General features: G+C 39.2%; 1 protein-coding gene across 12 annotated transcripts in view; it reads left to right on the forward strand.

Moving 5' to 3' along the window:
* The window catches only part of PTPRM (protein tyrosine phosphatase receptor type M), an 836,104-nt gene that overhangs the window by 666,077 nt on the left and 155,542 nt on the right, over positions 1 to 14,485 (forward strand). For 8 of the 12 annotated variants that reach the window (XM_074383756.1, XM_074383758.1, XM_074383760.1 and 5 more), the window contains 3 exons: positions 8,950 to 9,101; positions 13,273 to 13,347; positions 13,578 to 13,604. In XM_074383756.1, coding sequence (XP_074239857.1) covers positions 8,950 to 9,101; positions 13,273 to 13,347; positions 13,578 to 13,604 — 254 coding nt within the window. The remainder of the gene's footprint in view (positions 1 to 8,949; positions 9,102 to 13,272; positions 13,348 to 13,577; positions 13,605 to 14,485) is intronic. The other 4 variants (XM_074383757.1, XM_039463639.2, XM_074383763.1 and 1 more) reach the window with 1 other exon arrangement.

A 14,485-nucleotide genomic window follows, 5' to 3' on the forward strand; every position in this document is an offset into this window, starting at 1 on the left:
TCTCTCTGTTCTGTCCCAGTAATCTATTTGTCTCTTATTTCACCAACACCACACTGTCTTGATTACTGTAGCTTTATAGTAAGTCTGGAAGTCAGATAGTGTCAATCTTCCAACTTTTCTTTCATCAGTATTGTGTTGGCTATTCTGAGTCTTTTGCCGCTCCACACAGAATCAGTTTGTTAATAATGCTAAATAAGTTACTAGGATTTTGATTAGGATTGCACTGAATCTGCAGATCTATTTGGGAACAATTGACATGTGGACAATATTAAATCTTCTATTTATTTAGTTCTTTGATTTCTTTCATCAGAATTTTGCAGTTTTCCTCATAGAGTTTTCATACATATTAGTTAGATTTATGCCCAATTATTTCTGTTCTGGAGATGTTAATAAAAATGGTATTACATTTTTAATGTCGAATTCCAGTTGTTCATTGCTGATGTATAGGAAAGTAGTGACTTTTGTGTAGTAACCTTGTATCCTGCAACCTTGCTACATTTGCTTATTAGTGCTAGGAGCTTATTTTGTTGGTTCCTTTGGATTTTTTTACACAGACAATCATGTCATCTGTGAACAAAGACTGATTCACTCCTTAAACTGTTGATGTTTTGTTTCATTTTCTTGTCTTTTGGCATTAACTACCTAAGACTTCCAAGAAGATACTGAAACGTATTGGTGAGAGAGGACATTCATGCCTTGATCTTAATATTTATGGGAAAGCTTTTATTTTCTCAACATTAAGTATAATGTTAGCTATAGGTTTTAGTGACCTTTTTTAATCAAGTTGAGGAGTGTTCGCCTCTGTTTCTACTTTGCTGAAAACATTTATCACTACTCGGTATTAGATTTTGTCAAATCCTTTTTCTGCATCTATTAATATGACCATGAGACTTTTCTTCCATAACCTGTCAGTGTGATGGATTGCATTTATTGAGTTTCAAATGTTGAGCCAGCCTTCCATACCTGAAATATAGTCTACTTGGTCATGGTGTATAATTCTTTTTATAAATTGTTAGATTCCATTTGCTATACTTTGTTGAAGATTTTTATCTGTTTTCATGAGAAATTATGGTTTGCAGTTTTCCATTTTTGTAATGTATTTGGTTTTGGTGTTAGGATAATACTGGCCTTTTAGAATGAGCTAGGAAGTATTCTCTATTTATGTTCTGGGAGACATGGTAGAAAATTGTTATGATTGCCTTAAGTATTTGGTAGAATTTAGCAGTGAAACCATCTGATCCTAATACTTCATGATTTGAAAAGTTATTAATTATTAATTCAATTTTTTAAATAGCTGTAGGCCTAGTGAGATTGTCTGTGCCTTCTTGGGTGAGTTTTAGAAGATTATACCTTTCAAGGAACTGGTCTATTTCAACCAGGTCATCAAATTTGTAGGTATAACGTTGTTCATACTATTCTTTGTTATTCTATTAATGTCCGTGGGATCTGTAATAATGTCCCCTCTTCCATTTCTAATACGAGTAATCTGTGTCTTCTCTCTCTCTCTTTTTTTTTTCAGCCTGGCTAGAGATGTATCAATTTTACTAATCTTTTCAAAGTACCACCTTTTGGTTTTGTTGATTTTATTTTTCTATTGATTTTCTGTTTCTATTTCATTGATTTCTGTACTATTTTTTTTTTCTTCTGCCTTCTTTAGATTTATCTTTTTAGATTCCTTAGGTGGGAGCTTAGATGATTGATTTTAGATGTTTTTTGTCTAATATATGCATTCATTGCTAAAGATTTCACTCTAAGCACCACTTTTGCTACCTACCACAAATTTTGATAATTTATATTTTAATTTTCATTTAGTTCAAAATATTTTTTAAATTTTTCTTGAGATTTCTTTTTTGATCTATGTTTTATTTAAAATGCATCTTTTATCTTCCAAGTATTAGGGATCTTTCCAGCCATTTGTCTGTTACTGATTTCTAATTTAATTCTGTTGTGGTGTAACAGCAGACATTGTATGATTTCTGTTATTTTTAATTTGTTAAGCTGTGTTTAATGGATCATGATGTGTCTATCTGGTGAATGTACCTGGTGAGTTTGAATATAATGTGTATTCTGCTGCTGGTGGATGAAGGATTCTTAAGATGTCAGTAATATCCAGTTGATTGATGGTGCTCTTGAATTCAACCATGTCCTTACTGATTTTCTGCCTGCTGAGCTGTCCATTACTGTCAGAGGGTTTGAAGTCTCCAACTATAGTAGTGGATTCATCTATTTCTCCTTGCAATTCTATCACTTTTTGCCTCATATATTTTGACACTATGTTATAGGTGCATACACGTTAAAAAAGTTTATGTGTTCTTGGAGACACTGACACTTTTATCATTATATAATGTTCTTCTTTATCCCTGGTCATTGTTTTTGCTCTAAAGTCTGTTCTGAATTTAATATAGCTTATTCCAGTTTTCATTTGATTAGTGTTAGCATGGTACATTTTTCTCCATCTCTTTACTTTTAAACTATGTGTGTCTTCATATTTAAATAAGTTTCTTATAGATCATACTTAGTTGAATTTTTTTAATCTGATAATCTGCCTTTTAATTTGTTTATTTATTTATTTTTTGAGATGGAGACTCACTATGTTGCCCAGGCTGGAGTGAAGTAGCACAAACTTGGTTTGCTGCAACCTCTGCCTCCTGAGCTCAAGCAATCCTACCAGCTCAGCCTCCCAAGTACTTGGGATTACAGGCGTTTGCCACCACACCTGGCTAATTTTTGTATTTTGGATAGAGACAGGTTTCACCATGTTTCCCAGGGTGGTCTTGAACTCCTGAGTTCAAGCAATCTACCTCCCTTGGCTTCCCCAAGTGCTGGGATTATAGGTTAAGCCACCTAGTGTATGGCCTAACTGGTATATTTAGACTACTGACATTTAAATGATTATTGATAATGTTGGATATCTTTTTTTTTTTTTTTTTTTTTACTATTTTCTATTTGCTTCTCTTATTCTTTCTTTATTCCTATTTCTCCCACTGTTTTACTGCCTTTTTTGGTTTTAATGGAGCATTTTATATTATCCCATTTTGTCTACTTTATTAGTTTAATGTTTTGTTACTTTTTTCAGTGGCTGCCTAGAGTTCACATACATTTACAGCAAGTCCAAGTCTACTTTAAATAACACTATACCACTTCACAGGTAGTAAAAGTTCTTAAAATAGAAAAGCGTTCAATTTTCCTCTCCTGTCTCTTATCTCATTGCTGTTACTCATTTCACTTATCCATAGCTATGATCATCAGATACTTTCTTGCTATTATTATTTTGAACTCACTTCTTTCAGCTGTATCAATTAATAATTTTTAAAAAGCTTTTATTTTACTTTTAATAATTCCTTCTCTCATGTTCTTCCTTTCTCTTTGTAGAGCCAAGTTTCTGATCTATCATTTTTCTTCTTTCTGAAGAACTTTTTATTATTTCATGCAAGGGAGGTCTATTGGCAGATTCCCCCAATTTTATCTGAGAAAGTCTTTATTTTTCCTTCACTTTTGAGAGATAAATTCATAGGATACATAATGCTGGATTGGCAGCTTTTTCCTTCAACATACTGAATATTTCACTTCACTTAGTTCTTGTTTGAATGGTTTCTGAGGAGAAGTACAGTGTAATTTTTATTCTTGCTCCTCTGTAAGTGGTTTTCCCCCTTGGATTTTTTTCAAGACTTTATCTTTGATTGTCTGCAATTCGAATATGATATTACTAGGTGTAGATTTTTTGGCATTTTTCCTGTTTGGTGTTCTCTGAGCTTCCTGGATCTGTGATTTGGTAAAATTAGAAATCAATAATAGAAAGATAGCTGGAAAAAAATCCAAAATGCTTGGAAGATAAGTGACATGCTTCAAACATTAGTTTTAGGAAATCGTTATTATTGCTTCAAACATTTCTTCTGTTCCATTCTCTCTTCTCCTTCTTGTATTCCTATTACATGTAAGTTACATCTTTTGTAGTTACCCCATGGTTTTGGATATTCTGACGTTTTGTGTGTTTTGTTTTGTTTGTTTTCTCTTGCTTTTCAGTTTCGGAGCTTTTTACAGAGATACTCTTCAAGCTCAGAGATTCTTTTCTCAACCATTTCCAGTCTGCTAATGAACTGTCACAGGCATTTTCATTTCTGTTAGAGTGTTTTTTGTCTCTAGCATTTCTTTTTTGGTTTTCTTAGAATTTCCATCTCTCTGCTTACATCACCTATCTGTCCTTGCATGCTGTCTACTTTATCTGTTAGACATTAGAGCTCTTAGCATACTAATCGTGGGTTGTTCTAAATTCCCACTCTGTTAATTCCAACACCTCTGCCATATCAGGAGTCCAGTTCCATTGTTTGCTCTGTGTGAGTGTGTGTGTGTGTGTGTGTGTGTGTGTGTGTGTGTGTGTGTTTCGTGAAGCTATACATGATGTATTCAATAACAGGAACTGTGGTAAATAGGCCTTTATTAACATAGTGTCAGGTGTGGGGGGAAAGGAGGCACTCTATAGTCATATGATTAGGTCTTAGTCGATAGTGAACCTGTGCCTCTGGACTGCGGACTTCACAAATACTTCTCAGTATCCCTCACCCCACTGTTGTGATAGGATGGCTAACGTGGGCTGGAGTTGTGTTTCTCTTGCCCCAGGTCAATTAGGCTCTGAGAAAACTGGCAGGTTAGGCGCTGGTAAACATAGCTTCCCTTACGAGCAGGCTTTGTTAAGAATAGAATATACAGGCTGGGCGCGGTGGCTCAAGCCTGTAATCCCAGCACTTTGGGAGGCCAAGGCGGGCGGATCACAAGGTCAAGAGATCGAGACCAACGTGGTCAACATGGTGAAACCCCGTCTCTACTAAAAATACAAAAAATTAGCTGGGCATGGTGGCGCATGCCTGTGATCCCAGCTACTCAGGAGGCTGAGGCAGGAGAATTGCCTGAACCCGGGAGGCGGAGGTTGCGGTGAGCCGAGATCGCGCCATTGCACTCCAGCCTGGGTAACAAGAGCGAAACTCCGTCTCAAAAAAAAGAATAGAATATACATATGCTGATGTATTTCAAAGTGGCTACTTTCCACTGCTTCTTCCTGGACACCTGAGGGGATTTGTCTAAACCTTCACTGTGAAAACCTGGTAGGGTTCCTGGAAGTAAAACTCACAGAAATGCGCAGGCCCCCTTAAGACTAATTCCCCCCGGAGTTATTACCTCTGAGACTCGTCCACACCGAGCCTCCAGCAGTTTGTCAGCTACAGTTTAGGTTTTCCTGGCCAAGTCTGCTTCTCTCAGAGGTTTTTGCCCCTGAAGTTTAGCTCCGGTAAGTTGTGATTCTCTGTATTTAGGTTTTGGTCACATCAATTTGAGAGGCAGTGGTTTGCCCTGTGACTTCAGTTCTCTGACACACCTAAGAAAAATTGTTGATTTTCAGTTTCTTCAGCTGTGACTTGTTAGGAAAAAAATGATGCCCAGCTCCTCTCATGCCAGACTAGAAACCACCAAGTCATTTCTTTAATTTTTTATGATCTATTTATAGATGTTGGTAAGAACCTTTATTTTTTTTTAATTACTAAGGGCCTTTGAGATTCATGCAGTGCAAGTTTGGAGATTGGAGATTAAAATATTTTAGGCAAACTATTTGTTGTAAGTCAAAATGGAAAATAAATTTACTGTGTTTTTATATAAGATTGCAAAGAAAATTGTTTCAACTTCAGTTTTCCTACACAAAAGACTTTGATCATTAAGTTCGCAAAGCTTTTCTGATAGTGTTCCAAGTTTTCACTTGAAAAAAGTAAGATCTGAAACACAAGGCTCAAAAGAGGGAGAAAGAAAAAGAGAGAAACTGCTTTTTATCCACAGTGATGAGTCTCTTTCTCGATGTAACTCTTTTCAGCCATCTATGATTATGGACAAGAGCATTTGACCTGTACAGGGTGCCTTGATTTATTCTTCACTTTATTGCTCTTTTGCAAATATTGCATTTTTTGTAAATTGAAAGTTTGTGGCAGCGCTGCATGGAGCAGGTCTGTCAGCATCATTTTCCCTATAGCACTTGCTCACTTTCTGTCCCTGTGTCATCAGCCTTGCATAAAGCATTAGCTAGGCATAGTAAACTTTTTCAAAGAGGTATATTGAATTCAGGGGTGATAGATGATGTGTATTTGAAAGCAATTTGATGGCCAGGCACAGTGGCTCATGCCTGTAATCCCAGCACTTTGTGAGGTGGACAGATCACCTGAGGTCAGGAGTTTGAGACCAGCCTGGCCAACATGGCGAAACCCCGCCTCTACTAAAAATACAAAAAAAAACCAGCTGGGCGTGGTGGTGCACACCTATAGTTTCAACTGCTTGGGAGATTGAGGCAGGCGAATCACTTGAACCTGGGAGGTTACATGACTTGCCTGGCCCCAGGGAGACATTCGTGTTTGTGACATCTGCTGAAAGTAAAAAGGTGGCTAATGTGTAGGGTTAATGTATGCAGGCTTGCAGAAGACATTGAGAGCTGGGTTTAGAAGGTGGTTCATGGACATACGTCCTATGGATATGAGCTTAAAGTGGCAGGTGTCTGCCTGGACCTCTGTTTGATTTGAGCATGCTCTCACCGTCTTTACTGTGCTTCTTTTGTGCTTAAAGATCTGCAATGGAGTGATTAGTGTGACATCACTGAAATTAGTTTATGCATGTGGAGGATTAGAAGGGAGATTTTTTTCCCCATATAAGCATAACGTTTATTGATGCATATATCCCTCCCGGCCAACCGCATAAGAAGTGCAGTGGCTATCATTTCCTAACCTTTAGGATTAGAGGAATTCAAGCAAGAAAAGGCAGAGAGGAAAGCCTCGTAAAGTTCACGATGCTTCTCTTTACAGGCTGAACAAAAAAGAATATTGAGGCAATTACTGGCATGAATCAGTCCAAAGAAATTCAAGCAAAAATAGGCATTTTGCCTGAATTGTGGAGCTAATTATCTCAGTCCTCCACTTCAGAATTCCTGGGGAAACCTGGCCTAAGAATGCTTTTCCAGTGATATGGCAGATTCAGAAGTGGAGAGAAAATTGTTTAAATGTAGCTATGGAGATAGAGTCCGGAGCTGTCTCTGTCTAGAACATGTGCTGAGAACATCCAGGCTCAACTAGCATGGCTGGCTGGGAGGACAGAGGCCTAGAGGGGTGATCATGATCCATGCAAGGCTAGAGAGGGGTGGTGTCAGTGCCCAGAGGAGTCATGCTGGCTCACCTTTCAAAATCTGTGTAACTAGGCTGGGCGCGGTGGCTCAAGCCTGTAATCCCAGCACTTTGGGAGGCCGAGGCGGGTGGATCACGAGGTCGAGAGATCGAGACCATCCTGGTCAACATGGTGAAACCCTGTCTCTACTAAAAATACAAAAAATTAGCTGGGCATGGTGGCACGTGCCTGTAATCCCAGCTACTCAGGAGGCTGAGGCAGGAGAATTGCTTGAACCCAGGAGGCGGAGGTTGCGGTGAGCCGAGATCGTGCCATTGCACTCCAGCCTGGGTAACAAGAGCGACATTCTGTCTCAAAAAAAAAAAAAAAAAAAAAATCTGTGTAACTTTAACACTGTCAGAGATGTTAAAAGTGATTTTCATTTTTCTGTTTAAAAATGTATTTTTTTCTAACAACTTTTAGCAATAAAAAGGCAACTTATTAATGAAACCCTTCTGCCTTCAAAGTATGAAATTAAAATATTATTGTAACTACAGGCAAGAAAGCATTTGGATTATGTGGCATTTAGAAATGATAATAAAGATTATCCGTATGGTCTTATGTTGTCAGTGCCTTACATTGCATTAGCAATCATCTAATATGGTTGTGATTTTGATTATGTGGCTCATTTTAAATTCTACTGTGTTCTAGGTCAATCAGTGTCAAGATGATTTACTAGAAGGAGTTGTGGTTTTCTTTCATAGATGCTGCTAGGTGCTTGGGCACAATTAAAATATTTTAGGACACAGTGTTTTTGGTATTACAGTGCTGTGGGTGTTTAGCACCTTCTCTTTAAGCATCTCTAATTCTAATCTTGTCTGTCTTGGGTGCATAAAACAACTTCTGGTAGTAAAATCTGCAAAAATTTGTGTTACCTGTTTATTTACATTCGTTTCCCTTAAAGTCATAATGGCTTTTGTACTGGTGTCAATAATTTTAGATGATGAGTTTTTGGTGGTCAGTAAGCGGGATGCAGAATCTGGGATTAACCTGTGTCTCCAAAAGAATTAGAAATCTCTCTGCCTTTTTTGCATTCTCTTCCACTCAAAGGGAACAATGAAGTCTTACTCCTGCTGAACTTTGCAGGGAACCCAGCAACATGACATTTTTTAATCTTCTGCTCTGTAAGGATTGACAAAGCTTAATGGGAACAAATTTGGGTTCATTTGGGTTTGGGGACAGGGTCATAGCCTTCTGAGAATTCAGTGCTTTCCCTTGATCCTCCTACAGCCTAAGCTCTCTGAGCTCTGCAGGATTCTGTGTCAGGTTCTGCCCCCTGTATGCAGACTCCAGTTACACATTCTTGACTCCTCGCCTAGTTCTGTTCTTTAAACAATGTGCCTTTTAGACTCATCTGTCATTTCATTTTTGCTTGGAAAATATTTACTCAGGGGAGTCTTCTCTTTGACATTGTATATGGTGATATAGATAATAATTTAGTGAAAACTTAATAACTCTAGGGGTGTAACAGCAGATTATGATTGTGTTGTAGTAGATTCATTGGTCGTTTTAATCTAGCTTATAGTAGGAGAAACATAATGATGTTTTGTCTTTCTGGTTGTTTGAGGGTGTTGTTTATTTTGTGAAGATAGTACATGTTTTTCATCTCTGTATCTGCAGCCTGGCAGAGTGCTTGCCACAAAGAAGGCATCATGAATAAGATTAATTCAGTAGATGCTATTTCTGAACATCGGTCAGTATACATGCCGAAGCTCCGTATCCCATTCAAATGCATACCTACATAACTGAACTCTTTATCCTAAGGAAACTGGCCAAGAAGCGGAAGGAGACCATGAGCAGCACCCGACAGGAGATGACTGTGATGGTGAACTCAATGGACAAGAGCTATGCTGAGCAGGGCACAAACTGCGATGAGGCTTTCTCATTCATGGACACGCACAATCTGAATGGGAGATGTAAGTGCATATGTTTCTTGGCTTTTAATACATTGCCCTGGTTTTCCAAGAAAGCCAGGTGGTACAAGGGGATTAAAAAGGAAAAAAAAAAAAAAAAAGCTTCCCTAAGAATTTTTATGCCATATGTGTTTCTCCAGTCATTTTCAGTGATCCTGAAAACTCTGTGTGCCACGAATTGCTTAGCAGAGATGTTTTAAAGGTGATAGGACCAGGCAGAGACTCCAGAAAACCACAGTGAAGTTTCTGTAAAGATTTAGAGAGCAGTGACACGAGGCTTTCCTTCTCTAGTGGAAGAAGGCACCTGCTTCTCATCTTGTTTAGATCCCATTTGTAAACTATCCAGGTGTGGAATTACAAACAGGAAGCCTGTTATAAAAACAGTTCACTAACTGGCAGTAACAAGTTAATTGTTTATTTGTTTAGCTGACAGGTTCTGCCTTTATTATAGGGCTATTAGTGGCAATTAATAAATTAAACTCTCTTTCAGCTTCACAAGTCTTATGTTTCACACCAGGTGCATAAACTAACTTCAGCTACTGCCTTCCCATACTGCTACCTGTGATCCAGGTAGAAGGCATTATTTCAGGAAACTAACAATTAGATTGATTATATCAAGCACAAAAGGAGCAGTTGCTTTATCCCTGGTGATCATCTCGGAAACCAGAGGGAGGTACCTCATTCTGTGGTTTAGGGCACACTTTGGTGAGTTCAAGGTCGGGGGTTTCTATATCAGACCCGAGCTCATAACCAGGATGCTGGTCAGCATGGGGATGGAATTAAAGTGCAGCTGTTCCTGTTACCAAAAATAATAATATTCGTAAAGGCTGGTGGGCCTTCTGGCTGTGAGGAGCACAGAAATGGTATCTGGGGTGGGAGTGACTGGGAGGAGTTTGGACAGTGTGGGCTGGTGTCCTGATACTCACTGTGATCAGTGTGGGCCTGCAGCTCCCCTCCACTCCTCTTCCAGATCACAGTGTGGTCAACACACGTGCCCGCCCCTGAGCCTCGCGTTCTCCTACGTGCTGCTAAGCTCTGGAATTCAGTCTCTTCTATTTTTCTGCTGGTAGTGGCTGCAGTTGTCCCACTTTATCCTCCTATATCCGTTTGTACTACATGCACACGTGGCCCAGCGGAGCATGCACAGGCGCTGCTTTGGCACCAGTGGCCGGGGCAGCACTGTTGCTTTCATTCTTGGCCTTCTTTCTTTACCCTTTCCAGTCATTTTCAGTTCAGGTAATAGAAGCTGTGGGGTCTCAATGTACCCAAGCTCCTTTCCATTTTTTCATAGAATTCTGCTTTTTTTTTTTTTTTTCTTTTTTGAGACCAAGTTTCGCTCTTGTTGCCCAGGCTGGAGTGCAATGGTGCAACCTCAGCTGACTGCAACCTCTGCTTCCCGGGTTCAAGTGATTCTCCCAGTTGGCCAGGCTGGTCTTGAACTCCTCATCTCAGGTGATCCACCCACCTCAGCCTCCCAAAATGCTGGCATTACAGGCGTGAGCCACTGCGCCCAGCCCTCTCTGCTTTTTTTTTTTTTTTTTTTTTGTAGCAGATATTATGCTTTTCATTTAAAAATACATATGTATAATTTATTCAACTGCCATAAGAAAGCAACCTATGATGCATTTGTTGTGGGCTGGAATTGGAAAAGTCCTTTTGATCACACACAGGATTAGAATTTTTGTAATAGCAGGTATTCCTTGGAAGGGACCACACAGATAGTTCTAATTCTCCAGTATTAATGTTCCCATTAATGTTCCAAATCCTGTACTTCATGATGAAATTCCTCAAAAGTCAGGTTACTTGTAATCACTCACCCCAAAAGCAGGAACCTTCTTTAGTAGTTCTAGGTATTTGAAGTTTGAACAACAGAGAATATTCCCTTCTGGACAGGAAGTTTAATTAGGTAGTTACTTTTTTGAAAGTAAATGTATCTGCGGAAATCCAAAAATGTTCGTGCACAAAGGACTGCTGTAGAGGTGAACAGAGCTTCCACAGCTCATCAGCCAGTAGACATGATCTTTTGCCTCCCTTCAATAAAACCAACAGAATGAACACAGCAGTAGACTTTCCTTTTCCTCCCACTTGAACAATGAGTTCTCATCAGATCTCATCTGTCGAGAGTGACCCTAAAGGTAGATATCCTAATAATCTCTTGATGCCTTTGAAATAAGACAGCAGTTCCTGGGGACGGAAGCTTCAGGAAAGACGTTCATTAGACCACAAGGCTGCCAGCACCACACCTATGACAAGTGTGGGTATGCATGAGAGCTTTCGGGGTTGAGAGAAAGTGCTGGAAGCTGTGAAGTGAACAGTTTTTAGAGAAAGGGAAAAATGAAATTGGAGAATTTAAAAATAAGCATGACCACAGTTATGAGAGTGGGGATTAATCTCTCCAGCAAAGCAAGTGTGAGTTGCACTATCTGTTTTCATATGCTGTAAAAGGGGGAGAATAGATATGGGTAGTGGGAATGGGTTTAATTTTTATACTCAAAGACCAAAGAATTTATAAAATATTTTAACAGGAAGATGAAAATAAACACAGTTATTTTATATCTGCTGTGAACATCCTGCCAACCACATAAAAATATCTGCAGGTAATAAAAAGGCTTTATTCTCACTGACCCTGGCATATTTTATTGGTACTGACTTTTTTCATTCTTATTTTCATCCATTGTGCTCTTTCTCAAGGCAGCTTCCCATAAACATGCATTATAAGTATGATATGTTTCTATTTTATAAAAACACCTGTAAAATGACAGGCAGCCTGAGTTCTGGCCCTTGTTCTGTCATGTACTGATGCTACACTTTAAAAATATTAACACAGGTAGAGTTAAATGTATTTTAACTCCTGGAGAGTTAAAATATATTAATATGTCATCAGAATAATTACCCAGTATGCACAGGGATTTGGTCATGCTTCCCATAAAGATAATGGTATAATTGTATATTAGTCTCCTGATCAAGAACTCAGCATCAAACAGATCATGTGACTACATCAGAGGAGTTACCATTTAGACTTCAGTTTAACCACCTGGATCAACTTTCAAGTCTTTATACTTTAATGAAAATTAAACTGTTTTAAAAACACTAATCAATTAATATATTTGAAGAGGATTTTTTTACCTTAAAAAAAATTATTCTACCAATGCACTGTCATCCATGAAGATAGTTTTAAAATGTCTCTTAAAAATAGGAAATCCGGCCGGACGCGGTGGCTCAAGCCTGTAATCCCAGCACTTTGGGAGGCCGAGGCGGGTGGATCACAAGGTCAAGAGATCGAGACCAACCTGGTCAACATGGTGAAACCCCGTCTCTACTAAAAATACAAAAAATTAGCTGGGCATGGTGGTGCATGCCTATAATCCCAGCTACTCAGGAGGCTGAGGCAGGAGAATTGCCTGAACCCAGGAGGCGGAGGTTGCGGTGAGCCGGGATCACGCCATTGCACTCCAGCCTGGGTAACAAGAGCGAGACTCCGTCTCAAAAAAAAAAAAAAAAAAAAAAAATAGGAAATCCCCATTTTTAATGAAATCAGCTAAATTGGATGGGATTGACTTTCCTGCTTGATAAAAGGGAGGAAGAGAAGGTTCTAATTCAGGTTCTAATTCCTCTGAGTATTTCAGAGGAATATTTTAAAGAAAAGCATTTTTGTAAGGATTTAAAAGACTAATGAACATGCATGGAGCTTCACCTTTATTTTTCATAAAGCATTGTAGAATGTTCTCTGCATGTCCAAATATGAGGAAGGAGAGGATTTAGCAAACTACAGGAACATTGACATTGGGGATATTCTCCAAAAGCCATGTGCAGACACATTCTTCTGCTTTTACTTGTAAAATTCAGCTTGGCCTGAGAGCAGATTTCTATAAGCAAAGGCCAGCAGTCAAAGTAAAGTCTGAATTTTCCTATCCAAAATGGAGGCTGTGGTTGTGGGTTTTCTCTTTATTTGCGGGGTAAGAAAAGTCTTTAAGTGACAAAAGGTTGCTTGTCTTCTAGAAGATCAATAACTACTCAGAAACAACTGGGAATGATGGTATTTCCCACATAGACATCACTGAGTCCCAGAGTCACCGTGGGTAGCATGGAGTCGCTGTGGGTGGTCTCAGAGCATTTTGTGTTCAGAGTGTGTGACCTGTCTGCTACCCCTGACCAGCCTCTCTTTTATTTACAGCTGTGTCCTCACCATCATCCTTTACAATGAAAACAAATACACTGAGCACGTCGGTGCCTAATTCCTATTACCCAGGTAACAGATTTTTCCGTGGTCTCCTCTGTGCTCTCTCCTTGGCAGTCAGAATCAGTCCGCCCTGTCCCTGCTATCTGTGGTGCTTGAAGGGCTTACTGTGCTTGAGATGTTGTAACCCAGTGCTTTTCTACAGCTTTCTATGCAGAAAATAGGGCGGGCTGTTCATCAATCATTTACTGTTCTTTCTCTTTTTACTTTCTCTGCATTGACCTGCTTACGGTGTATGACAGACCCATTTGTGCCAACTGCAATTTTAGGTGAGAATATTTCCCTTTACCACAGTTTGTTGCAGGAGTAATTTAGAAAGTCAGCGGCCACTCTGTAGGAGATTGGAGTTTTAATTCTGTATAATGCAGTGATTATAAGCACGACATGGGGGAGGTGGGTGGCCTGGGGCATGGGGTGAAAGTAAGAAAAGAATTTCTCTAAACAGTCATTATTAATAAGAGGGGTTTGCTGCATGTATCTTGGGAATGATACCAACAAGTTCAAATGAACAATCCCAGCTCCAGTATTCTCCCTTTCTGTGTTCAGAATTTAAAGTTAGATCTGATCCCAGGGGAAAAAAACAAGGTGTCATCACTCAGCTGTGTACTTTCCAAGAGCCGAATTCTGTCTTGTGTGATAGTCATAAAAGTGAAAATATCTTCTCATTATTTTCACTTATTGCTAAGCACTAAAAACTTCAATTTAAAAAATAGCATTTTTCTAATTATCCCAAATGTTATGCAGAAAAATGATCACAATGGAGTTTTGGCCCCCTACCCATCCTCAGTGCTGCTCAGGGCACCCCCCCGCCCCAGCATTCCAAAGTGTCTGTCACACAGTGGAATTTCAAAGGAGCTGATGATCTGAACAGCAAAATGACAAGATGGCACTTATAATCATATGGTTTATTTTGTGTCAGATGTCACTAGAAATGAACTAAGATGTTAGCCCAGTGGGGCAGAATGCATTTAAAGTATGAAATATTCCCAGCAGGGGGTTACAGAAAAAAATCCCGTTTGTCCAATGTAAGAAGGGTGAGGAGAAAAATGGCATTACCTGGCTGTGATAAGCAAACAAGCATGAGCTGCTGTTGCATTTGAGACGCATAAATAACCCGAGTGTATCACGGCTGTGTTCTCTTTCTACTACT

The sequence above is a fragment of the Saimiri boliviensis genome, chromosome 13 (assembly GCF_048565385.1).
Source record: "Saimiri boliviensis isolate mSaiBol1 chromosome 13, mSaiBol1.pri, whole genome shotgun sequence".
NCBI lineage: Eukaryota > Metazoa > Chordata > Mammalia > Primates > Cebidae > Saimiri > Saimiri boliviensis.